We start from the raw sequence: 26,615 nt of genomic DNA, 5'->3' as shown, positions 1-26,615 counted from the left end.
AAAACTGCAGAAGAAAGATATTAAATAAATGTGGATATCTACATAAAATGATATTATAAACACACTATCCTAAAATACAGCACCATATTTTAACACATCTCACTGACTCGCAACAACTTGCAATCATAAGTGACAGAGTTAATTTCGGGTAAAATCAATGAAAATGGGGTATGCCGATAGCATAAAAATGATATGTGATAGAGCAAATCTGAGATCAGATTTGGAATCAGCACCCTGAAATTAGTCTAAAACAGGCTGCAAAAGTCCAGGCCAGAAAAAAATGTTTTTTTTGTTGACCAGTGTAAGCGACCTGCAGGGCCCCGATTTGCCGTGGAGATGGGGCTGTGAAGTCGACCTGTACGCAGGTGCCAGGTGAATCCTGCATCGCAGGATCACGAGTGTTGGCAAGCGCTCAAAGAGGCCTCCATCCCGGAGTGAATTGACCCCGGCTGCTGCTGCTGATGGTGGCGGCGCATACCTCTAATCCAGCATTGTGTAGAAGAAGTCCAAGTTCATGTACTAGGTATAGCCCTGTGAGCCATTCGGCTCTTGAATCGGGTGCAACCGCAACAAACAAAAAACTAAAACATGAACAAAAAACATCTTAAAGTGAATATGTGACTAAGTGCAAACAGAAATCGAAGAAAAGACAGCAAAACATTGCAGAAAAAAATCACCGTACACCAACGCTGTGTGCAAAAATCCCAGTGGGATGCAAGTCAAACAACCAACAACAACCACAAGACAACTTAGATTAAGGCCATCAGTCTAACTCTGTAGTACAACAAACAAACATGGCTAAACCAATAGACTTTTTGAAATCACCAAAATAAAGCCATGAAAGCAATGAAACAGTGATCATAGGAACTATGACGGAATTTTCACAATAAATGGCATAAACAACATGTACTACCAAAACCCTGCAGAGGGGTTGGTGGTTCGCCGCACAAGTGTTGTGAAACTCCCTTCCCGTGGCAGTCGAGGAGGTGCCCCGATACAGCAAGCGGACTAATTCCCATCTGTTCCCGTCTGTACGGGGATAGTGTCGCCCGCATCCCCCTACCCCCCTGTCTGTGGGAGCATTAGAAATGTTTCTGCACTGCCCTCTGCTGCTCAATATGTATCCATGCAGTGGCCTAACGTAACACCTGCCCGTGCACATTGCGCTATTGGGCTCGTTGCACATTCTATCATGTCCTTGCGCGAGATGGTGGCAGCAGCAGCAGAAGCAGCAGCGATATATTTCAGGAGCTCGATACAAATGTCGAGGTTTTGCTGCTGGTGAAGACGACGAGACGGGGGCTTCAGGAGCGCGAGAGAGAGTTTGAGTGTCGTTTCCTCTGCGTCCGAGCCACCGCCACACACCCCTGACCCTTAGTTGATCTTAACATTTAGCAATTCCCGTTCGGGTCACGGAACATGATGCAGAGAGAGAGAGAGCCTTGGGGCGGGCTATTTTTAAATCCTTTATATTAAGTTCGCTTGCTTGCTTGCTTGCTTAGGACCGTGCAAATCTTTCGGTCGTTTTTTAACCCACTTCCCGTGATCCAATCGCGCTGACATTTTGCACACAGACTCGTTGTGCGTGACAATGCATTTAATGCTGCCAGACAATCTTCTGACCCATAGGTGGCAGCCACCTCAAGCCAGAGGACGAGAGGACTCTAGCCGCCCCGATGCCACGCATATAAAGGATTTATAGTGAAAAACTTTGTTTTTACGGGTTTACTTGTTAAATCCTTTATATTAAGTTCACTTGCTTGCTTGCCTGCGCGCTTACGACCGTGCAAATCTTTCGGTCGTTTTTTAACCCACTTCACGTGATCCAATCTAGCTGACATTTTGCACACAGACTCGTTGTGCGTGACAATTTATTTTCGTGAAAATGTTTTCCAAAATTTTACACTTTTTAGGAAAAAATAAATTATATTTAATTACCAATTGCTTAATGGTGGCAGGCAATCATCTGACCCATAGGTGGCAGCCATCTCAAGGACGAGAGGACTCTAGCCGCCACGCATATAAAGGATTTATAGTGAAAAACTTTGTTTTTACGGGTTAATTTTTTGCACATGATGGCATCTCCCGATTAGCACGGTTGGCTACGTACGGTGCTCAAGAATTTCAACGTATGGATGTGCATGGCAGCAGCGGTATGTTTCAGGAGCTCGGTGCAAATGCCGAGGTCTGCTGCTGTCCATGATGAGAGGTCTTCAGCAGAGAGAGAGTTTGTGTCGTTTCGCTGTTTCCTCCTCCTCCTCCTCCGCTGTTGAAGGAGCCCAGACCACAGTGGGTTTATTACTCGGTCCATCATTCTACTCTGGCTTGTCTTCAGCGTTTCTCTCCGAGCCTCTCTGCATCTCCTGTGGGTTTACTTACGCGGCTCCATAGCTCGGGTTGCACGTCCACAATCGCGCTAGCGCGGCACGTTTTCAATTTTCCGTTTATGAAGGAGCTGCGCGCGCACTTGCTGCACCGCCAAAGTGCGAAACGCCTAAAAAAAGCCAACCGAACGGGCGAGTTGGGAGCGAGATGCTGTCCAACGCGACGACGGTGGAGAGGGGTGGCGGCGGCGGCGGCGTCGTTCGGCGTTATTTTGACGTGCGTCGGTGGCGCGCAAAGGACCGCTGTGGCGGGAACGATTTGTGTCTGTGGGATTGATGGCGTGTGTGCGCGCACGTGTGTGTGTCTACGGCCTTTATAGGTGCACGCTAACAGCACTTTCCTCTACAGTCTGTAAAGGCTATATGGGGGATCTTTGTCTTTGTGTGTCTTATCAAGAAGTGGGGGAGCGGTAGCGGTTCGCGCGCTGCGCCACGAACCCGGAGACTCGAGTTCGATTCCCGCACAAGGCCAACACCGCGGACGAATATCTGAACCGCTCCTGGGCCTCCCCTAGGTCGACTCGGCCTCAAATGAGTACCTGCCGCAGTGTGCAAACATCGCCACTCGGGCGTGCTGCTGGCCACCCCCCACCTCCTCTTGTGCCGTTCCGGCCTTCATAGGTGCTGCTCGCTAAACAGCACTTGCCCCTACAGTCTGCTAAGGTTACATGGGGGATCTTGGTCTTCATCATTGACGTATTAAAATGTCAGCGTGCATCCGTCATTCCGTCGCATCGCTCTGCGCGTCTTTGTTCCACACTGCCCCAGTCTGCCTTCGCGTTTCTCTGTTTATGCGTTTGCACGCGGTGGGTGATGATTTTATGCCGGGGCGATGGTGGCGCATGCCTGTAAATCGAGCACTGGGGATGTGGTGGCAGAGAGGGTTTGTGGATCGCACAAATGTCGTAAAAAACTCCCTTCCCGTGGACGTCGAGGACGTTGCCAACATCATGGCTCGCCAGAAGACGGAACGGCGAAATATCAACTGCTGCTTCATGGGGGATATAGTGTTGCCCCCTCGCATGTGTGGGTTTTATCTCCGGTTGCTCTGGTGATACGTTGTTATGCTTACGAGACGTGCATCGAAGCACGTGTGCAAGGATACACTCTTGCGTATGCAAACGTTATGCGTGTGTTGAATATTATGCATGTATGTATGTTGAATTTTTTTCGCTCCGTACGTAGCCAACAGCGCTGATCGGAGGTGTGTATATTAGGCCGATGGGGTGAAAAACAACCGTACAAATGGAACGATGAGAGAAGGGAATCATCACTGTGGAAGCAAATGGCTTGCTGCGTGTGCATCTGTCCAGACGTGTGCATCTGCCAGTCTGTCTCTCTGTCTGTCTCTCTGCCTCTCTGGTCTTTTGATACGAGTGGCCGTCTGGGTGATTTCGTTGAAATCTTTTAGCGTCTCAAAAAGAACAAGACCACTTGCGCTCGTCTCTGACTTTGCGCCGTGGGCCTCGTACGATGGCACGCCTGACTCTCTCTCTATCTCGTTGGCGGCGCGTTTCTGCTGCTCGTTTTCGCGCACGTACGTACGTCTGCGCGCGCGCAATATTGTCTCGGCATTCGGAGCACGAGCGTTCGTTATGTTGATTTTGTTCTGTGCTCTCTCCTCTCATAATTTTTTTTGTTTCCTATCGGCGGGGACATCTTGACTCTGCCTCGATGAACCCGAGCGGTCCATCCCATGCGGCGTGCGCGACGCTAACTGCTCGTTAATGAAGGCGTCGTCGGCAGATCGGGAACTTTGACCCTGGCACGCACACGGGTTGTTTGGCTAATCACGTGGGCTTGTGTTCGACGCCCCAGCGTCGTTCAACTCAACTGGTAGGAACTGTGATCCGTGCCCTGGTTCCGGCAGTGACGACATTCATACTTTTAAAACATTATTACGGGTTCCTTGTGAAGCAAATCTTTCTGGCCGAACTGGTTATCAGCTATGTAGCATTGTCTAGAGGCAGTGGCGTGGGTGGGGGGGAGCGAGTACAGCCCCCCCCTCCCTTTCCCTGTCACCAACATGACATAGAGACCCACAGACACCCACACAGAGACGCACACAGATAGGGAGATGCACAGAGCTACATAGTTTTCACAGTTTTAAATGTGTGTGTTTGAACCAGGTGTGAGCACTCCAGAGAGCAGGATAATGTAGTCGTCTCGTTTGTAAGAAGAGTGCCTTGGAGGAATTGTTGTGCTGAATTTGGCATCAATAACTGCTGCTGCTACTACTGCTCCCAACAGCGACCGCATCCAACTCCCCCATTCACTCCGATTAGCGTGTTTTGGCTACGTCCGGTGCGAAAGAAGTTCAACATACCTACTCACACAGAGACCCATAGACTCGCGCAGAGACCCATAGACTCGTGCAGAGACCCATAGACTCGCGCAGAGACCCACAGACTCACACACAGACCCATAGACTCACACAGAGACCCATAGACTCACATAGATACCCATAGACTCGCACAGAGACCCACAGACTCACACAGAGACCCATAGACTCACACAGAGACCCACAGACTCACACAGAGACCCATAGACTCGCACAGAGATCCAGACTCACAGAGACCCACAGACTCACACAGAGACCCATAGACTCGCGCAGAGACCCATAGACTCGTGCAGAGACCCATAGACTCGCGCAGAGACCCACAGACTCACACACAGACCCATAGACTCACACAGAGACCCATAGACTCACATAGATACCCATAGACTCGCACAGAGACCCACAGACTCACACAGAGACCCATAGACTCACACAGAGACCCACAGACTCACACAGAGACCCATAGACTCGCACAGAGATCCAGACTCACAGAGACCCACAGACTCACACAGAGACCCATAGACTCGCACAGACCCATAGACTCAGACAGAGACCCACAGACTCACACAGAGACCCATAGACTCGCACAGAGACCCACAGACTCACACAGAGACCCATAGACTCGCACAGACCCATAGACTCACACAGAGACCCATAGACTCGCGCAGAGACCCATAGACTCACACAGAGACCCATAGACTCACACAGAGACCCATAGACTCACACAGAGACCCACAGACTCACACAGAGACCCACAGACTCACACAGAGACCCACAGACTCGCGCAGAGACCCATAGACTCGCGCAGAGACCCATAGACTCGCGCAGAGACCCATAGACTCACACAGAGACACATAGACTCACACAGAGACCCATAGACTCGCGCAGAGACCCATAGACTCACACAGAGACCCATAGACTCACACAGAGACCCATAGACTCGCGCAGAGACCCACAGACTCACACACAGACCCATAGACTCACACAGACCCATAGACTCGCGCAGAGACCCATAGACTCACACAGACCCATAGACTCGCGCAGAGACCCACAGACTCACACACAGACCCATAGACTCACACAGAGACACATAGAATCACACAGAGACACATAGAATCACACGAGACCCATAGACTCACACAGAGACACATAGAATCACACAGAGACACAAGACTCACACAGAGACACATAGAATCACACAGAGACACATAGAATCACACGAGACCCATAGACTCACACAGAGACACATAGAATCACACAGAGACACATAGAATCACACAGAGACACATAGAATCACACAGAGACACATAGACTCACACAGAGACACATAGAATCACACAGAGACACATAGAATCACACAGAGACACATAGAATCACACGAGACCCATAGACTCACACAGAGACACATAGAATCACACAGAGACACAAGACTCACACAGAGACACATAGAATCACACAGAGACCCATAGACTCACACAGACCCATAGACTCGCGCAGAGACCCACAGACTCACACACAGACCCATAGACTCACACAGAGACACATAGAATCACACAGAGACACATAGAATCACACGAGACCCATAGACTCACACAGAGACACATAGAATCACACAGAGACACAAGACTCACACAGAGACCCATAGAATCACACAGAGACACAAGACTCACACAGAGACACATAGAATCACACGAGACCCACAGACTCACACAGAGACACATAGAATCACACAGAGACACTCTCTGTTGGCGACGTACTATCACCCCCCCACCATCACCCCCCCCACTATCACCCCCCCCCCACTACCACCCCTCACCACCACTATCACCCCCCACTACCCCCCCCCCACTATCACCCCCCACTACCACCCCCCATTACCCCCCCCCATTACCCCCCCCCACTACCACCACCCCCCCCCCCACTATCCCCCCATACTACCCCCCCCACTATCACCCCCCCACCACTATACCCCCCCCCACTATCCACCCCCCCACTATCCCCCCTACTACCCCCCCCACTATCCCCCCCCCTCCACTATCACCCCCACTACCACCCCCCCCACTACCATCCCCCCACTATCCCCCCCCACTACCACCCCCCCACTAACACCCCCCACTAACCCCCCCACCAATACCACCCCCCACTAACCACCCCCCACTACCATCCCCCCACTATCCCGCCCCCACTACCACCCGCCCACTAACACCCCCCCACTAACACCCCCCCACCAGCTACCACCCCCCCCCACTATCCCCCCCCCACTACCACCCCCCCACTACCACCCCCCCACTATCACCCCCCCACCACTACCCCCCAAACCGCTGCTGTAGCCCCACTAGCAGCAGCAGCAGCAGCAGCTGCAGCCTGTGTGTGACGTGGCCTGCCAACACAGGCGGCTACTGCTGCTGCTACGACAACAACAACTTCCTCCTCCTCCTCGCTGCTGCTGCTGCAGCTACAGCAGCTGATGTAACTACGAGCCCCTAGAAGCCTGCCTTGGGCTGCTGTCTCTGATCGCCATCACGTTGTTACATCCCTCACCTCACCACCACCACCTCATCCTCCTCATCACCTCTTCATCTTCTTCTTACAAAGAGCGCACGGGATACACGATGCAGGAGTCGGGTAAGAGACACGTTTACCGCGTCTCTCTCTCTCAGTCTCTCTCTCTCAGTGTGTGTGTTTGTTTGTATAGCTAGAGCCGTCGGCAATGACGATCATCGCCGTTGAGGCCATCGGGGAGAGATGAGAGGGAGATGAGAGAGATGATGAGAGAGATGAGAGAGATGATGAGAGAGATGATGAGAGAGATGATGAGAGAGATGAGAAGCCCTGGGGCTGACTGAGGCCTAGTTGACGCGGGCTTCGTGTGTTACGGGGGGTGGGGGGGGGTATGCTTGTACCTTTTATAATGGTTCGCTAATGTCTTTGTCATCGCAATGAAGGAGAGATGTGTTGTTGTTGTTGTTTACACACACACATCCTCCCTCCCACAACCGCGGCGACTTGAAAGGCTGTCATGTCAGTCGGGCATGCGCGCCCGTGTGTGTGTGTTGTTGTGGTGGTGGTGTTGTGATGTTGTTGGTGTTGTGGTTGTTGTGGTAGTGTTGGTGTTGTGGTGTTGTGATAGTGTTGGTGTGGTGGTGTTGTGGTGGTGTTGTGGTGTTGTTGTTGTGGTGTTGTTGGTGTTGTTGGTGGTTGTGGTGTTGTTGTTGGTGTTGTTGGTGTTGGGTGGTGTTGTGGTGTTGTTGTTGTGGTGTTGTTGGTGTTGTTGGTGGTTGTGGTGGTGTTGTGGTGTTGGGGATGTGGTGTTGTGGTGGTGGTGTTGTGGTGGTGGTGTTGTTGTGTTGGTGTTGTGGTGGTGGTGGTGTTGTTGTGGTGTTGTTGTTGTTAAACACATTTCTGCGGAGGGAGCTGGTAGGAACGTTGGGTTGCTCGGTCAATGGCCAGGGTCAACGGCGGCGTGGTGTATTCCGCATATATGCTCGACTGTGAGGGCGGGCACAAGCCGGCGTGAGTAGGTGAAACGTTGAGTTTTATAAGGGCACCACGGGGTGACCAGCCCCTCCCCTCCCCACCCAGCCCCTCCCTCCCCACCCAGCCCCTCCCTCCCCACCCAGCCCCTCTCTGCACGACGGACGGACACAATAATCCCCTGTGGGCTGGTGTAACCAGTGGGTTCCTACCAGTACTACCTCGCCTAGTATACAGGAGCTAGTGTGGGTTCGATCCTGACCCTGACGCCTGCTGTATATTTGGAGTTTGTATCACTTTTAACGTGGTCGTGTGGATTTCCCCCCCACACATTTAGAATCAACGTGCGTTTAGAGTAGTTCGCTGCTAGAAATGTCCACAAAATAAGCCACTTTTGTTGAGTGACCATTTGTGGCCAGGTCGTTTCTGAAAAAAGAGTTACATAGCCCAGTGGGCCTTACCTGGTAGAATAAAAAATAGTTTCGTTTTAGAGTCTCCAAGTATAATTCTAGATTTGAAGCTTTCGTGACTGCAAGGATTCATACGTAGGTAAAAAATGAAAAAAAATTAAAACAATAAAATCACGACGTTTCGGAGGCAACACAAGCTTCCGTCTTCAGGTGAAACTGTCACAGCAAGTATATTCCAGCATCCGCTGCACTTTCCATCTGCCGCACACCGGCACGGCTCCGCCTGTAGCAAACAAAGCTGGTGCAAAGTGCAAAGGTGGTCGTCCAGTCTGTCATGAAGGCCACTTTCCAGGCTCTGAACCTGCTTGGCTTCCGAGATGTTGTGCCGAGGTCGCGAGCCAACACCAATGGACACGCTGGCAGTTTTTTTTTTTACAAATTGTACACGCAATGTTTGCTTTACTGTTTAAACAGTGCGTTGGCAAAGGATAACCCGAATGTCTGGTTTCACATCGCTTCAGTAGCGAGCTCGTGGCTGGGTATCGTGCATTTACGTTTCATGCTGACATGGCCCGACTAAGGCTGTTTGATAACAATAGCGATGATTATAAGTAATCTACAAATTATCCGGTGGAGCTGCTGCTGCTGCTGTTGCTTTGATGGCAGTGGTGCACAAACACAAATAACAACAACAACAAAGGCTAAACTCATTCGTCAATAACAACCACAGCCTTGCGCCACATTCTCTGGCTTCTCTATTATAAGGTCGCGCTCATTTTATAAGGACACACTCGTTACACACAAAGTGCATGCCGTAAATAAACCACAATAATTTTCTGACCTCGTCAAGGAACATAAACCATAATTGCGCGAACTCTGGTGATCCTCGTATAACCATCGGACAAAGATGGTCACCGCATCGCGTGCTTTCAGGTGCGCTTCTGCGGCCGTCTGGAACGCTCTTCCGATATTGGGAAGTCACTGGGAGCTGTTGCACTTGCAAATCTAGATTGAAAACTAATTTCTTTCGAACCTCTCTTTGTGTTTAGTTTTTATTGTCCTGCCCCCATCACTTCCGATTTGCACGGTTGGCTACGTACGGTGCGAAAGAAGCTCAACTTCTGCACATACAAACAACTTGTAACATATTTCGATTTAAAGCTTTCGTGACTGCAGGGATTCATCTTCTTGGTTCTTTCGGTTAAGTCACGTAGAAGGTAAATAATAAAATAATAAATATAAAACATAATCAAATACAATTCTCACGACGTTTCGGCCACAACGCAAGCAGCCGTCCTCAGGTGAAGAACAGGTCTGTCGGAAAGACAGCGTCTGAATTAACACAGCGTCTTTCCGACAGACCTGTTCTTCACCTGAGGACGGCTGCTTGCGCTGTGGCCGAAACGTCGTGAGAATTGTATTTTATTATGTTTTATTATTTTATTATTTCCCTTCTAAGTGACTTTACCAAAAGAACCAAGAAGAACTTGTAACATAGTGCCAGACAGTATTCGCTCTCTCTTGAGGAGAGAGAACGAATCAGAGGTGCGAGAAGAACTATATAAGTGGGAAGGCGGCAGCGGTGAGCCACCACCAAATGTCCCCCCCTCACCCTAGGGCACAAGCTTTGCGGTCCTCTCTATTTGTCGGTGTTCTCGGCCAATTAACCCTTTCCCATTCTGAGACGTCTGCAAGTTGCAGGGTGGGTGGTGTCCGGTTCACCGCTGACTCTCAGAACGCACACGTGGCGTAGTGCCGTTGTTTTTAAAGGCGTTCTGCTCGCCGCAGAGAACCGAAACCACACAAACGCATTCTTTGATAGTTGGCCAAACTGTGCCGCACACCGTCCCCGCATGGCCTTGTGGGAGCCTCGGTAGCGATAAAAAAAAAATGTTGTTCTGATGACGTTCACGTACGTCAGTGGGAAAGGCTAATTAAGTGTTTTACTTGCGGTAGGAAACCGAAGCACCTGGAGAAAACCCATGGGTGTGAGGGGTGATCACTCGATTCCATACAGATGGAGTCCACATTTTTGCTGTACCGCTTTTCCCTAGCAAGCCGGGGTATGGTACCTCTGATGCCCACGGGAATGGAGTTTCACGACATTTGCCCAGTCGACCAACCCTCGTCGCCGCCTCCACAGTGCTGGATTACAGGCCAAGTGCGTGGCCACCTTTTATGGTTGCGTTGTTATTTAATACTGAGCTGACAGCGTCATTGCTTCTTCATTCATTAAAACCTTTCTGCCCCTCCGGGCACAAGCGAGGGTAAAACCCTGCACACAGGAGTCGGTCTCAATACAGCGGAACCGTGGAACCAATTAAATATCTTAATAATCGCTCCTTTATCCAGGACGGCCTCACCATCCCCCAGATACTCCTCCACATACAATGTATTCTTGCTTGGCGAATGTGCCTCGCTGTCGGCCATTTGATTCACGAACGGGGTGGGGGGGGGGCAAACTGCAGTGTGGAACGTAAGCGGTGGAAACTCGGACTCCCATTATTCTTTCGTATGGATGTGAATTGAGTAGCCAACAAGTTGCGTGAAGTAAGTCAAGTCGATGTCCTGAGTTGTGAATCCAGCTGCTGGCTTTTCGAGGATGGCAAGTGAATGCCACGATTCATAATCAAGTTCCTGGATTTGGCCACGCATTGATCTGACCGTCGTTAAGAACCCTCCACCACCCGACGCAGCCAATCAAATTGATTGTCAAGCGGTATGCACGCGTCTAACGGCCTGGGGAGTCTGGCGCGTCTGTGACACTTCAATTCCCCTGCGCGGGCGTTCGCCGTGGTGGTGCCGTACACCTCTCCCGTTGCGCTCTCGGGTTGTGCCGCCGCCGCTCCCAGCATGTGGCAGCGAAACGTCGGACATTGTGCCAAACAACGCGCGGCGGCTGCACGGCCCGCACACGCACTGCTCGAAAGCTAATTCTGTTGCGCAGAGCGAAACTTGGGATGAACTCCAGAGCAGAGGGCTGAGCTTGTTTTCATTTTAGAGCGAAACGTGAGTGATGTGGAGGTCGCCAGACCAACACCACTTTTTAGGGGAAGACACGTATGCAGGCATCGCGGTGCTGGCTTGGACTACTGCCAAGGCTTGCCTTTGCAGCCTGAACAGGCACTTCTGGCAAATAACTCTTGGCCCACGAGTCAACACTGGCTGGCGGGGGGGTGTATTTTGCGCCCGTTGTGTGCTCGTGTTTGGGTTTGTCGGGCGATAGCGGTGGGCGAGGTTGAGCAAAGTGTTCGATGTTGCCGCTTTGGATGCGTGCGTGTGCGTGCGGTGTTGGATATGACGGGGTGGAGGGGTTGGTGATTTTCTCTCGGTGTGCGGTGTCGTGACAGGGTGGCTCGCGCGGCCGGCTTCAGGAGCATGGAGAAACCCAGACGTGCAGAGAAAGCCAGACGGGCAGATCAATTCTCTATAAATAGTCCTATCAGGCTGATATGAGTGCTTTGACCTTTTGTGTACGTGTGTCTGGGAGTCTTTATGTTTCTGTGTGGGTGTGGCTGCTGGCCACAGGCCAACCCCTTAGTGCGCCGTTACGGCCTTAATAGGTGTTCGCGTACAGCACTTGCCCAGAGCAGAATGTCGATGGTTATGCAGGCAATTGCCGTCACTGCGTGCGAGCGTGGAATTTTGGAAGAAATCGTGCAGGGGTTGGTCATGTTGCACGGTTGAAACTGGTGACCTGAGCTCAGATTACCTGGAAACAGCGTTCGTCGGTGGCAAGTGGGTATCCAGGGCCTGTTCTGGGCCTCCACCTGGTTGACTCGGCCTTAAATTAGAAACCGGTGTTGGTTGTGTAATCTCTGACACCAACGCTGGAGAGAAAACGATTTGGCCGGGTATGATGCTGGTCCACATCTCACCCAGCCCTGTGTTTGCTGCGGCGGCTTTAATTTGTCCTCGCTGAACAGCGCTTGCCCCCCCAGTGCAGCCTGTTGAAGGCAACACGGGCATCTTCGCCTCTGTTGGGAGTGTGTAGAGCGGTGGAGTTTTTAGGTTGGCCAGCTCCCGGCTATCTTACTGGGCACAATAATGGGCAGCGGCGTTTGGTATCAGAGATTGGCTTGGCTCAAATGAGTCCTTTAATAAAGTAATTGCAGGTTTTAAATCCCCCCCCCCTCCTCCTCCTCCCCACATTTTATATTTTATACTCAAAAGATTAGACATCGCATGCTGCACGGTCTTAATTTATGTTATGAAAGGTTTCCTTTTTTGTTAGCTAAAGCTTCTGAGAAGCTGCTTTTGTCTCGTCAAGAAACTAATAATACCGTGTTCTTCGGATTATGAGACCCTCCGGGAAAATAAGACGCACCTTCCGCTCCCCCCTCTCCCCAACTTGGTCTTGGCCTCAATAAGCAATCACGGTATGCAAATCTGGCCAATCGCACGCACACTCGCACACCTACCGGATTATTATTAAGCACCCCCTCAAACACTTGGGCAGGGAGGGGAATGAGTAGGTCACGATCTGGAGAATACAGCACCACTGCCTCTTTGGGGTAAGGCCCCATTAGCTCTCACGAGCTAATGCCTCAGATGGATTGCAGGCCGTTAATAAAGTTCGCCTTTGAAGCCGAGTGAAATATGCCCCAGGAGCGGTGGTTAATCCTTTACGAGCTCTGACCGCTCAGAAGCCGATAACTTTGGCCTATTTATTATGTTTATGACCTTGCAAATTGTGCCATGATGGCACATTAAATAGCAAAACGGAACGATCAAGGTGCAGCCCTGCAATGTCTTCCTCATTCAGCTGCTGGTGGAAAGCACCTCTACTTGAGGGTGTATTTTGTATTCATATTCTTGGGTTTTTTCGGAAAAGTCACGTAGGTAAAAAATTTAAATTAATAAAAGTAAAATAAATAAATAAATCACGGCGTTTCGGAGGCAACACAAGCTTCCGTCTTCAGGTGGAACCGTCGCAGCACGATAGCTGTATCAAGTAAATGAGAAATTCTAAGAGATCCGACCCTGTGTATTTTGGCCTACTCCTCCACGCTCAGCTAAATGTCTTCCATGCCCGGTATTTTGTTTGAAGAAGAAAATTCCAGGCCAGCTTCAAGCTTTTTCGGTGTCATCAGCGATGCAGTTGAACTATAATATTTGCCGTGTCGCAGGGTATTATCCGCAAGAGTATTCCCTCTAAATGTAGTATCCTAATGAGTGCAAAAAGCAATATATTCCATATGAACCCATTATCTGAATTCCTCTACAACGGTGCATAATAAGTTAAATGCATCCCTGCTTACCTTTGTATAAACATCATACTTCTTGTCTTTTTTTACGTGGAGGCAGAGACCAATAGAATTGTGCTTAATCACCCATAATGTTTCATAACACTGCATAATGAGTTTTTAATACAAGAAATAAGTAGTTCTGCTGCAGCGTCAAAATAAAATCACGTTTTAAAGTCTACAAGTAGACAAAGCCGTTGCTCTGCAACAGAAAATAAGAGGCATCTGTCATTTTCATATTCCCTGCACAATCATGTACTAGGAACACAACAAGTAATCTGCATTTTTACGTAATAAAATGCCGAGGTAATATTCTCTGGAATTGAAAGAATTTCTATCGGGCTTAATAATTACATTGCTAGGAGCACAAATAGAAAAGTTAGGGCAATTTTAAATGAACAGTGGTCAGTCTTTTTGTTTGCGTTACTCCCACCTCTACCGTGTCACTATCTATCATTGTCATTAAATGTCTTCCGAACATTTCCGCCGTTTCAATTAAACTCAATGCACCCACTAACAATAGACTTATTGTTAGGGTGCAGAGGGGAGGCCAGCCAGCAGCTAGCCAGGAAACTCGAGGCATCGATTATACACTGGTCAACAAAAAAATAACATTTTTTTCTGGCCTGGACTTTTGCAGCTGTTTTAGACTAATTTCAGGGTGCTGATTCCAACTCTGAGCTCAGATTTGCTCTATCACATCTCATTTTATGCTATCGGCATACCCCATTTTCATTGATTTTATCCGAAATTAACTCTTGTCACTTATGATTGCAAGTTGTTGCGAGTCAGTGACTGCTTGAGTGTTAAAATACGGTGCTGTATTTTTAGGATAGTGTGTTTATAATATCATTTTATGTAGATATCCACATTTATTTCATATATTTCTTCTGCAGTTTTTATTGAGAATGCAATATTTGATATCTCAAAAACCTGATGTGATAGACAAAAACTGATACCAGATTTGGAATCGGCACCCAAAAAGTAACAGTTGGAATACCTTATGCCAGAAAAGTGTGTTGACCAGTGCAATAGACTTATTGTTAGGGTGTAGGAGGCCAGCCAGCAGCTAGCCAGGAAACTCGAGGCATCGATTATTTTTAACCGTAGCGTGATTTAAATGACGTCCCTGCTGAAGGAACGTGTTCTGGTGACATGATTTCAAACAAGGCTCTCGAGTTTGATTAGCTCGGCTAATCTTTGTCGTCTAATTCATCGTCATGATCAGCCATAAGCTGGCCGGTTGTGGCTATGCACGTGGCCTGTAATCCAATACTGTGGAGGCAGCGAGAGGTTGGTGGAACACTGCGCAATTTTTTTCTCAACGCCCTTCCCATGCCAGGCAAGGTGGTTGCCCTACCGTCGCTCGCCAGGAGAAGGTGGCGCAGGAAAGTGCCGACGAATATCACCTGTCCATTGAGCAGGGAATCGAGTGTTGCCCCCTCGCACGCACTTGTGGGTTTCCTCCAGGTGCTCCCGTTTTCTCCCCACGTGTATAAACACTCAATAATTGTCTGAAAACATCTTCATGCCTCCGCACACACCTTTGCGTTTGCAAATTGTGCGGCGTTTGCAGATGCAGTTTTGCCTGAATGAGGCTGTGTGAAAGTATGTTAGTATTGTTATTAATTATGTAAAGCTGACATCTTCTGTGTGTGTGCTCTTATTCTCATTTGCAGGTCCAGCCCAGGTTCCCATGATGTCTCCCAATGGGTCCATACCTCCAATCCACGTGCCACCAGGCTACGTGTCGCAGGTGAGCCCCAGCACACAGCACTGACATTTCGGTTGTATTCCGGAGAACTCCGCTTATCCTGTTACCTGCAGGTGACTCGTCTCTTATCCTTGAACGTTTTACGGATAGCGGGATGATGCCCTTCCACCGTGCAGGGATGGGAAAACAAATTTGTATAACCGCGGGTGATATGAAGAACAGGGGTGCGAGTGATAGGAGTTTTTTGTGGACCGTATTGGACCGGCGGATCACAGGATCCGAGGGTAATATTGGTGTGGACAAGAGTTGTATTTGCACTCTTGTTTTCTCCCGTGCGTGACGATACTGAGAAGGTCCTGGTCAGGTATTTTGCAAAGCAGGATTCTCTCCACAGCTTGTTGTGAGACTCATCAAAGTTTTGCAGGACGAATTAATTGTATTATAATTGTTTTTGAAAATTGATTTTAAGTGGGTGTTTTATTTTTATGAAGCATGCTGGCTGTTTTGGTTAGGCTTTAAATAATTCTAGATTTGAAGCTTTCGTGACTGCAAAGATTCATATTCTTAGGTTTTTTCGGTTAAGTCACGTAAGTAAAACATCAAAATAAAATAAAAATCACGACGTTTCGGAGGCAACACAAGTCTCCGTCATCAGGTGGGACCGTCACAGCCGAATTAGCTGCATCACTTGATGCAGCTGATGACGGAGACTTGTGTTGCCTCCGAAACGTCGTGATTTTTATTTTTATTTTATTTTTATTTTGATGTTTTACTTACGTGACTTAACCGAAAAAACCTAAGAATAGGCTTTAAATACATGTAATTCTGACTTAAGTCGTCTTTAAAACACCACAATGTGAATACCATCGATTTGCATATGAATAATGCAGCTCAGCAGACCTTTGACAATCCACTGCTAGATGAAAGCCTTCCTTTTGCCGTGTTGGTTATCAGGGTTGTTTCAAGTTCAAGTTCATTCATTTGGTATAGTCCTGTGAGCCATTCGGCTATTGAATCGGGTGCAACCGCAACAAACAAAAAAACAAAAACATGAACAAGAAAACATCTTAATGTGACTATGTGCAAACAGAAAATCCAAGAAAAGACGGCAAAATATCACATAAAAAGCACTGTACACCAACCATACTTCTTCACCACGCTGGTCGGTGTGGGTTGGCGAGGAACAGTGCTTGGGGTGTCACTCACCACTGATGTTGGCCATGGCTGGGAATTGAAGTCGGATCTCCGACTTTGTCGTGCATTGTATGTATGTTGAACTTCTTTCACGCCATGCATAGCCAGCCGTGCTAAGCGGAGGTGCGCTAACCACTGTGCTGCACTCTTGAGAGCATATTAGCCATTGAATGTCAAATCAATTCTTGACTGTGACAATTAATCAATTAACCCTTTCGACGTACGTGTACACATTATCTGTTCATCTTCCTATTCCATTCCGATGACGCAATTAAAAACGAAACCGGAAGAAAACCCAAGACAAAGTGACTTTATCGGTACCGAGGCTCCTACAAGGCCATGCCGGAGAGCGTGTGGCACAGTTTGGCGCCAGCGATCGTAGAGCGCGGGTGTGTCGCTCCAGTTCTCGTCTTTAAAAACAACGGCGGCGCTACTAAGCCTCAAAATTAGAATAAACGCTGAACCACGTGCGCGTTCCGAGATTCGGCGGTGAACGGGACCCCACCCTGCAACTTGCAGACGTCTCAGAATGGGAAAGGGTTCAGTGGACTACTTTGTACGGCCAGCTGGTTAAGCGGTGAAGTGAAGTTCACAACCTGGTCGGGGGTTGACTCAAGCCATTGATAATCTGGGGTCTTTTCGATTTAAAGCTTTCGTGACTGCAGGGATTCATCTTCTTGGTTCTATCGGTAAAGTCACGTAGAAGGGAAGTAATAAAATAATAAAACATAATAAAATAATTCTCACGACGTTTCGGCCACAACGCAAGCTGTCTCCCCGACAGACCTGGTCTTCACCTGAGGACGGCTGCTTGCGTTGTGGCCGAAACGTCGTGAGAATTATTTTATTGTTTTATTTTTATTATTTTATTACTTCCCTTCTACGTGACTTTACCGAAAGAACCAAGAAGATGAACCTGGGGTCTATAAAACGAGTATCGGTTTTTGGGGGAATTCCACGGTGGTTGTCCTATGGGGAGACTCGCCGCTTCCCTGCCAGAAGAATGTGGAATTTCCACCACTGGTTCAAGGCCGCCATAAGCGAGTCATGATCACCAATGCATCAATGCTTATTTGACCTGACAATCACTTGAAGCTAGACTTGACCTTCGTGTCAGTCATGTGCAGGAGTGCACACACGGTTTATATATCATTGCATACAATGCAGCATGGAATGTGATGTACAGTAAAACCTCGTTATTTCGATATTTGATGATTCGTAATTGGGGGGATAATTCGGCAGCGCTGCGCTTTTGGCATATACTGTATATTAGTAATTCGCCATGTGACGAATTGTGGTACCGACTGGTCCAATTTCGGAATTTCAGCATGAATGTGGTGCGACGCCATGTGCCACATCCAAAACAATGACTCAAGATTTGAAGCTTTCGTGATTACAAGGATTCATACTCTCAGGTTTTTTCGGTAAAGTCACGTAGGTAAAAAGAAGAATAAATGATGAAAAATAACAAATCACATTATTTTATTTCTATAATAATTTTTACTATGTTTATTATTTATTATGTGTTTTACCTACGTGACTTTACTGAATAAACCTAAGAGTACAAAACAATGACTCGGTCCAGTGGCGGCGCGTGTGGTGTGCGTTGGTGCAGGCCCGTTGCTTTGTACTTTACCTTCTTTATGCACTCTGTGCAAGCCAACACTTTCAGAATTGTCGTCTACACCTCCATCAAGAAGTAATAGAAAGGGGTTCGAAGTATAAATCCCTTAGTCTGTGAGAATTGATGCAGGTGTGTCAATGTGTATCGTGTGTGAAGAGTTTGGAAAACAAATTGGGGGAAAAAAAATGTATTTGGACAGGAGGCACAGGGAAGTAGCATTGTACATCATTCGGAATATTGGATAATTTTGCAAAGGCCAGAACCCCATATGTGTTGCATTAACAAGTGTTTACTGTCTATGCACGATGTTTAAGTGTGTGTGTTGAGCACATGTAATGCACCTTATTCTCATGCACCGCAATCCACATCCACACGTACGACGCGCTGACAACTGCGGTAAGGAACACAAGTTTTATTGTTTAAAATAAACTCGCCCACTCCCGCCCAAAATGGCAATGTCCACCAAAGGGAGCTGCACCCGCTTGTGCGAGCGTGTGCTGGTCTCGGTGGGTGCATCGCTCCGTGTTGTCGGGCGAATCGTTCGCTACCAGACCACCTGGTATCGGGAGCGGTGTTCTCTTCTCATGTTAAAGTAAATCCGTTGGGGTCTTGATACCCGATCCACGGCGGGACGTCTCCAGCGTCACCGCGGGGACGCAGGGGACGCCGACGGCGCCGCGTGCGGCGCGGACGGGCAGAACACACCGGAGGACCAGCTCCGGCGAGCGCATCGTCGTCGTCGGCGGCGGCGGATTGTGGCGGAGTGACCGGTGGCGGTGGTCTCTGTCCGCGGCAACCATAGCGAGCGCTGGTAACCGGGGATGATGTAACGAGAGACATCAGGGAAGGGATGTCTCGCCGGCCAGCCTCGCGAGCGCTGGTCTTTGCTGGTGCTGGAGGGGTGGGCAGCAGTGGAGATGGGCTGAGATCGTTGAGTCTTTGAGCCCTGATCTCCACCGGCACTGGAGGGGTGGGCAGCAGTGGAGATGGGCTCAACTGGGTGGATTCTTGAGCCTCCATCTCCACCGGCACGAGAGTGGTGGGCAGCAGTGGAGATGGGCTCAACTGGGTGGTTTCTGGAGCCTCCATCTCCACCGGCACTGGAGGGGTGGGCAGCAGTGGAGATGGGCTCAACTGGGTGGGTTCTGGAGCCTCCATCTCCACCGGCACTGGAGGGGTGGGCGGCAGTGGAGATGGGCTATGTTGGCAGGCATCCTCGGCGCTGGTCTCCGCGGGTGCTGGGGGCGTGGGCAGGAGTGCAGGCTGGGGGACGTGGGCCCGGTTGCGGCCGCGTCTGCTGGCAGCGTTGCGTGCACGTCTTCTCCGGGCTGCAGCCGCCCGAAGAGCAGGGCCGAGGTCTCGTCTGTGACCTCTGACCCTGCCCACAATGGGCGCCGCCACCATCGTGGCCGTCTGCAATTCAGCACAAAACAAACAGGATTGAAGGTGTCTTCAATGGTAACAAAGATAAAGGTGTAAACCCTGAAACTGTCTGCTCAAGCCACCGCCAGTGGACGGGCCGACACTCTAGAGAACTCTAGAGAGAGCCTATTGTAAAGGGCATTTGGCCTACGTTACACTTTTGATCACTAAACAGTCCAATCGGTTGAATGGCTGGTGTAGCCATTTATGCTGCTGGGTGGATAGAGACTGGGAGGCATTTAAACCAACTTGCCCTCGGTTTCAACGAGAAACGCTGGGACACGGAATGGAACCCGGGAACTTCTGCATTGCAAGTGCAGTATATGGTAGCAAACATGTGATGAGCTGTCATCCTTTATATATATTTGTAATTTGTATTTAACGATAAGTGAGCCCGTTACAGCCTGCCGCGCATTTCGCAAATCCGGTGGGAGTCAACAGTCGCGGAGAAACCGTCTGATATAGGTGGCCAACGGCGTTTGAATCGGTCATTAACCTTCACCTTTCGAAGACCAGCTCGGACTAACCACCTTGGTGAAGTATGGTCAACACGGCATGGAGGGAGGACAACAACAACTTAGATACATTTTCGATGTAAAGCTTTCGTGACTGCAGGGATTCATCTTCTTGGTTCTTTTGGTAAAGTCACGTAGAATGGAAATAATAAAATAATAAAAATAAAACGTAAAATAATTCTCACGACGTTTCGGCCACAACGCAAGCAGCCGTCCTCAGGTGAAGAACAGGTCTGTCGAGAAGACAGAGTCTGAACTTAGATTAAGGCCATCAGTCTTACAACAAACAAACATGACCAATATTCTTAGGTTTTTTCGGTAAAGTCACGTAGGTAAAAAATTAAAATTAATAAAAGTAAAATAAAAATCACGACGTTTCGGAGGCAACACAAACTTCCGTCTTCAGGTGGAACCGTCACAGCCCGACAGCTGTATCAAGTAAATGAGAGATTACAAGAGCTACCACTCCGTATATATAATGGTTGAAGGGGGCAGGGCCAGGAACGGCACACTTTTTATTAATATGGTAAGGTGAGGCTTAAGACTAAGAATAGACTGCATAACAAATGACTGAGCCTTTGTTATGGAGAGGTGCGGTTTGTGACTAAGTCTGGCCAACATGACAAAAGTGTGAAAAAAGAAAGCTAAACCTGGTAAAACAGAACTGGCTGTCCATCAGTAACCTGTATTAGTTGTCTGTTCCACCTGAAGACGGAAGCTTGTGTTGCCTCCGAAACGTCGTGATTTTTATTTTAATTTTACTTTTATTAATTTTAATTTTTTACCTACGTGACTTTACCAAAAAAATCTAAGAATATGAATCCTTGCAGTCACGAAAGCTTCAAGTCTAGAAACATGACCAAACCAAAAAAACTTTTCGATCTCCGTAACGCGCGCTTCTAATCGCTCGCTCGCTCGTTCACCTTGCGACGCACGGAGAACCACAGTTGCACGAGGGTGATGACGACGTGGTACAGAACGTTGAGGCCGCCGTCGGAGTAGGAGGTTTCCACTTTGGCGCAGGGTGGGAGTCTGCCGAAGGGACGTTGAGCCGGGACGCTGCGGGAGACGGCCGAGGTGGCCTCGGCGGTTCTGTTGGGACAGCAGCAGACGGACAACGTCGACAACGTCAGACGGTGGGGGGGGGGGCACTGCTACGTAGAGGGGGGGGGGGTGGTGGCTCTGCTACGTAGAGGGGGGGGTGGTGGCTCTGCTACGTAGAGGGGGGGGGTGGGGGCCCTGCTACGTAGAGGGGGGGGGGGTGGTGGCCCTGCTACGTAGAGGGGGGGGGGTGGTGGCCCTGCTACGTAGAGGGGGGGGGGGGGTGGTGGCTCTGCTACGTAGAGGGGGGGGGGTGGTGGCTCTGCTACGTAGAGGGGGGGGGTTGGTGGCCCTGCTACGTAGAGGGGGGGGGGGGTGGTGGCCCTGCTACGTAGAGGGGGGGGGTGGTGGCGCTGCTACGTAGAGGGGGGGGGGGTGGTGGCTCTGCTACGTAGAGGGGGGGGGGTTGGTGGCCCTGCTACGTAGAGGGGGGGGGGGGTGGTGGCCCTGCTACGTAGAGGGGGGGGGGTGGTGGCGCTGCTACGTAGAGGGGGGGGGGGGTTGGTGGCCCTGCTACGTAGAGGGGGGGGGGGTGGTGGCCCTGCTACGTAGAGGGGGGGGGGGTGGTGGCGCTGCTACGTAGAGGGGGGGGGTTGGTGGCCCTGCTACGTAGAGGGGGGGGGGGTGGTGGCCCTGCTACGTAGAGGGGGGGGGGTGGTGGCCCTGCTACGTAGAGGGGGGGGGGGTGGTGGCCCTGCTACGTAGAGGGGGGGGGGTGGTGGCCCTGCTACGTAGAGAGGGGGGGGGGGTGGTGGCCCTGCTACGTAGAGGGGGGGGGGGTGGTGGCGCTGCTACGTAGAGGGGGGGGGGTGGTGGCGCTGCTACGTAGAGGGGGGGGGGGGGGGTGGTGGCGCTACTACGTAGAGGGGGGGGGGTGGTGGCGCTGCTACGTAGAGGGGGGGGTGGTGGCACTGCTACGTAGAGGGGGGGTGGTGGCACTGCTACGTAGAGGGGGGGGGGGGGGTGGTGGCGCTGCTACGTAGAGGGGGGGGGGGTTGGTGGCACTGCTACGTAGAGGGGGGGGGGGTGGTGGCACTGCTACGTAGAGGGGGGGGGGGTTGGTGGCGCTGCTACGTAGAGGGGGGGGGGGTGGTGGCACTGCTACGTAGAGGGGGGGGGGTGGTGGCACTGCTACGTAGAGGGGGGGGGGTTGGTGGCGCTGCTACGTAGAGGGGAGGGGGTGGTGGTGGCCCTGCTACGTAGAGGGGGGGGGTGGCCCTGCTACGTAGAGGGGGGGGGGGCACTGCTACGTAGAGGGGGGGGGGGGCTCTGCTACGTAGAGGGGGGGGGGCCTGCTACGTAGAGGGGGGGGGCACTGCTACGTGGGGGGGGGGCTCTGCTACGTAGAGGAGGGGGGGCACTGCTACGTAGAGGGGGGGGGGGGCTCTGCTACGTAGAGGAGGGGGGCACTGCTACGTAGAGGGGGGGGGGGCGCTGCTACGTAGAGGGGGGGGGCACTGCTACGTACCTGGCGTGTCCACCGCTGGGGCGGGTGCGCGCGTGCGACGCTGCGGGGCTGACGTCAAACGCGACGGCGTCTTCGCTGCTGTTTTGGAGAGATGATTGGTTGTGGTGGTTGTTGTTGTTGTTGATCATCAACTCGTAGAAGGTTGTTGTTGAGTTATCGATCGTGGACATTCTTGGCTGATCCCCACGATGGATTAGGAGGATGCCCAGAAGCCACAAAACGTTTTTGACGCAACTCGCCATGTTGACAATTATATTTCTTTAGTTTGTTTTTAACAAAACAAAATAAAAATCTCTCTCCAACGACGTCAAAGTTCGCGGCCGTCGTCTCGATGCGCCTCCCCTGGCGAGCGACGGGGAGAAACACGTGGGTCCCGCGTGACGTCAGCGCGTGACGACAGCCAATGATTACGACGTCACGAGCACGTGGCGCACGTGACCACGTGGGGTGGTGGTGGGGCGGTTTGAATGGCGTTGAACAGAAATAGTTTACGGGTCACGATGGGGATGGACTTGTCCCCGTCGTACGAACGTGGAGATGCCATCACTTACTCCAGGGCCTGTAAACTGATGAGATGAACACCGCCTCATGTTGTTTGTTTGTTTGATGTTTACCAGATAAGTTTACAATAGCTTGTTTTTTACACATGTAGGGTCCTATCAAAATAAACTTTACTTAAAATAAAATTTCGATTTAAAGCTTTCGTGACTGCAGAGATTAAAAAATTTTAAGTAAACATCTTCTTGGTTCTTTCGGTAAAGTCACGTGACTTTAGCGAAAGAACCAAGAAGATGTTTACTTAAAAAAATTTAAAGTTTATAAATCGTCAAATTTTCATGGAAATGAAGTAATTTCAATAGTGTGAAATGTGCATGTAAGTTATCATTATGTGTATACATTTCCATCTGAATTGTACATTTACATATCATGTTTGAAGACTCTTAATTTAAGTATTTAACCCTCGGTGGCTCAGTAAGCAAGACCCATGCTAAACTTAGTACAGTGCCGCTGTGTGTGTAAGCTCACACCGGTTGTTAAATGGATGGACTTAACCCCGTCATACGATTGTGGAATTTCAATCGGTGGACTGCAGGGCCAGGAGATGAACACCAACTCTGATGCTTCATTTGCGCAGCAAATCACCTTTACTTAGAATAAGAGTATACTGGACTGTCATCGAATTAATCTTTAACAAATGAGCGGTTCTTCTACTCCATAAAGTTACCCCCTGCTCACTCAAGAGCCCCCCGTGTTTTCACTGCACCTTGGAGTGAGCTCTTGGTAGAGTTTTAACCACGAGCTAAAGTTAGCAAAAGTTATAAGCGCAAACAGTATTTTCTAGATTTGAAGTTTTCGTAACTGCAAGGATCCCATACTCTTTGGTTCTTTCGGTAAAGTTACGTAGGTGAAAATAAAATAAAATGAAAACTAAATACAATTTTAAATAAAATGAAAACGACTAAATACAATTTTAAATAAAATGAAAACAACTAAATACAATTTTAAATAAAATAAAATGAAAACAACTAAATTAAATTTTAATGAAATTAAATGAAAACTACATTTAATTTTAAATAAAATGAAAACAACTAAATTTAATTTTAAATAAAATAAAATGAAAACAACTGAATTTAATGTAGTTGTTTTAATTTTAAATTAAATTAAGTTTTTATTTTCACCTACGTGACTTTACCGGAAGAGCCAGAGCACTAACAGTATGTACTTGACGCACCACACTGACACAATGAACACCTCGCTGGCTCTTGACTCTGCCTCTCTCTTTCCCTCCCCCCACCTCCTATCGCGGTGCGTGTGGTCATTAAAGAAAAATAATTAACTCGCGGTTACTGTACAATTAGTTTTGTCCTATAAAATATCCACGTGCCGATGAGACCGGCCACTCCGTTGAGCTACTAATTATCATTTGTGAGAAGCCGAGTCGCTTCTGAAGAAAAGCCACGATATTAGTGGCTCACTGGGGTCCTTAACTGGGAAAATAAAATGTTTATCCTCTTACGTTTTTTCGGTAAAGTCACGTAGGTAAAAAATAAATAATAAAAATAATAGAAATAATAATAGTGTATCGTTTAGTTTGCACGTGTGCGTGTGTGTAGCGTTGACGACTTGGGGGTTATTGGATCTCTAAACAAAAACAACATTCGTTATCTAACAATTAACGCAAGCCACCGATTCTGTTCAACAATTGCTGCACTCATTTTTGTCTCATCTCTGCTTGTGTCCACGTGGGCTCTGTAACTCTGCGATTAGCACGGTTGACTACGTACGGTGCGAAAGAAGTTTAACACGCACACGGTTGCGTCTGCGTTTGAACTGTGGGTGGGTTGGCTTGGTGGATGTCCATGCGTGGGCAGGCGAGTGCGGGTTTTGGTGTTTTTAGTACACTTGCCTCAAGGTGCACCTAGCCTGGCACAAGCGCCGTGGTTAACGTCTCACGCCAACTTAGTCGTGAAAGGCGGCGGCTGTTGTTGTTGTTTCTAGGCACTGGTTGTTGAGCTGTCAATGAAACGCTCTACAAAGACAAAGATCCCCCGTGTAGCCTTTACAGACTTTGGGGCAAGTGCTGTAAGTGAGCATCTGCGAAAGCCGGCGCTGTGGCACACGAGGGCGTGGTGGCCAGTACCATGCCCGACCGCCTTTGTCTCCCTCGTGGTACACGAGGGCGTGGTGGCCAGTACTACGCCCGACCGCCTTTGTCTCCCTCTTGGCGGTGTGGCCATTACGGTATAAGGCCATCAATAATTCACCTGCACAGTTAATCGGCTTAAATGCTAATTTTGCTCGGGGGGGGGGGGGGGGGGGGGGTAAAATATAGAAAAAACCCACTTAGAATGAACAATAAGAAACGGATGTTTATTTTATTATTTCACCCCAGGAGAGCCTCACAGTTACTGGCCTTGTTCAGGAGGGGCTCTGCAATATTTTCGTCCAATGTTGTTGCTGTGTAATCCCAATTTAACAAATTTTAAGGGATTTGATTCAGGCTTGTACGGTAACTACCAGAGGTGGGACAAAGTCATTGTTATGCAAGTCCAAGTCGAGTCTGAAGTCATCAAATTCATGACTCGAGTCTGACTCGAGTCCAAGTCACATGACTCGAGTCCACACCTCAGAGGTGGGACAAAGTCATTGTTATGCAAGTCCAAGTCGAGTCTGAAGTCATCAAATTCATGACTCGAGTCTGACTCGAGTCCAAGTCACATGACTCGAGTCCACACCTCAGAGGTGGGACAAAGTCATTGTTATGCAAGTCCAAGTCGAGTCTGAAGTCATCAAATTCATGACTCGAGTCTGACTCGAGTCCAAGTCACATGACTCGAGTCCACACCTCAGGTAACTACTGTACAGTTGTAACAGAGGCACACACGTAGAGGCACTCCACACAGGTCACACCTGAGTCTGGAATCGAACCCAGGTGGATTGTGTGGTGTCTGTGATGAACAACAAGTGATTAGCCCGCTGTATTCGCCACCCTTAATTCAAACTGGTGTCGCGATCAAATGAATTGATTTTGGCTCTGAAAATGGGAGGGGGGTCAAACAAACATCCCCCGGAGTGAATCTTCTGCTGGATAAATCCAGAAACTGCCCCCCCCCCCCTCCCGTCATGGCCCTCTCGCATTAGTCGCCGATTAATCGGCTCAATCGAGCAAATTGTCCAGACTCACAATTTCAGTTGTGAATGCAAAACCAAGTGAAAATATCAAT

The 26,615-nt window shown here is 49.5% G+C and overlaps 2 protein-coding genes across 2 annotated transcripts in view; one reads left to right on the top strand and one right to left on the bottom strand.

The window, feature by feature from the left end:
- LOC133357258 (fibronectin type-III domain-containing protein 3a-like) overlaps window positions 1–26,615 on the top strand; it is a 150,657-nt gene that overhangs the window by 70,947 nt on the left and 53,095 nt on the right. The window contains 1 exon segment of the mRNA XM_061575112.1: window positions 15,532–15,608. Coding sequence (XP_061431096.1) covers window positions 15,532–15,608 — 77 coding nt within the window.
- Window positions 18,679–23,236, bottom strand: LOC133357272 (uncharacterized). The gene is made up of 3 exons (XM_061575136.1): window positions 22,891–23,236; window positions 21,245–21,413; window positions 18,679–19,797 (listed from the first exon to the last, which is right to left on the bottom strand). The coding sequence occupies exons 1-3, from the start codon at window positions 23,130–23,132 to the stop codon at window positions 18,967–18,969; spliced, it is 1,242 nt and encodes a 413-aa protein (XP_061431120.1). The 5' UTR covers window positions 23,133–23,236; the 3' UTR covers window positions 18,679–18,966.

This window comes from Lethenteron reissneri, chromosome 57 (genome assembly GCF_015708825.2).
Source record: "Lethenteron reissneri isolate LAM-NWPU_2019-01 chromosome 57, ASM1570882v1, whole genome shotgun sequence".
NCBI classification, from domain to species: domain Eukaryota; kingdom Metazoa; phylum Chordata; class Hyperoartia; order Petromyzontiformes; family Petromyzontidae; genus Lethenteron; species Lethenteron reissneri.
The sequence above is the reverse complement of the archived record's forward strand: the minus strand, read 5'-3'. Positions and strand labels throughout refer to the sequence as shown.

Bases quoted from the DNA above. Each gene is read 5' to 3' on its own strand.
- LOC133357272 (XM_061575136.1), bottom strand. From the start codon at position 23,132: ATGGCGAGTTGCGTCAAAAACGTTTTGTGGCTTCTGGGCATCCTCCTA. The intron at 21,414-22,890 runs GTACGTAGCAGT...CTGTCCCAACAG, and splicing joins CCCAGCGGTGGACACGCCAG to AACCGCCGAGGCCACCTCGG. The intron at 19,798-21,244 runs GTGAACGAGCGA...GCTGAATTGCAG, and splicing joins GGTTCTCCGTGCGTCGCAAG to ACGGCCACGATGGTGGCGGC.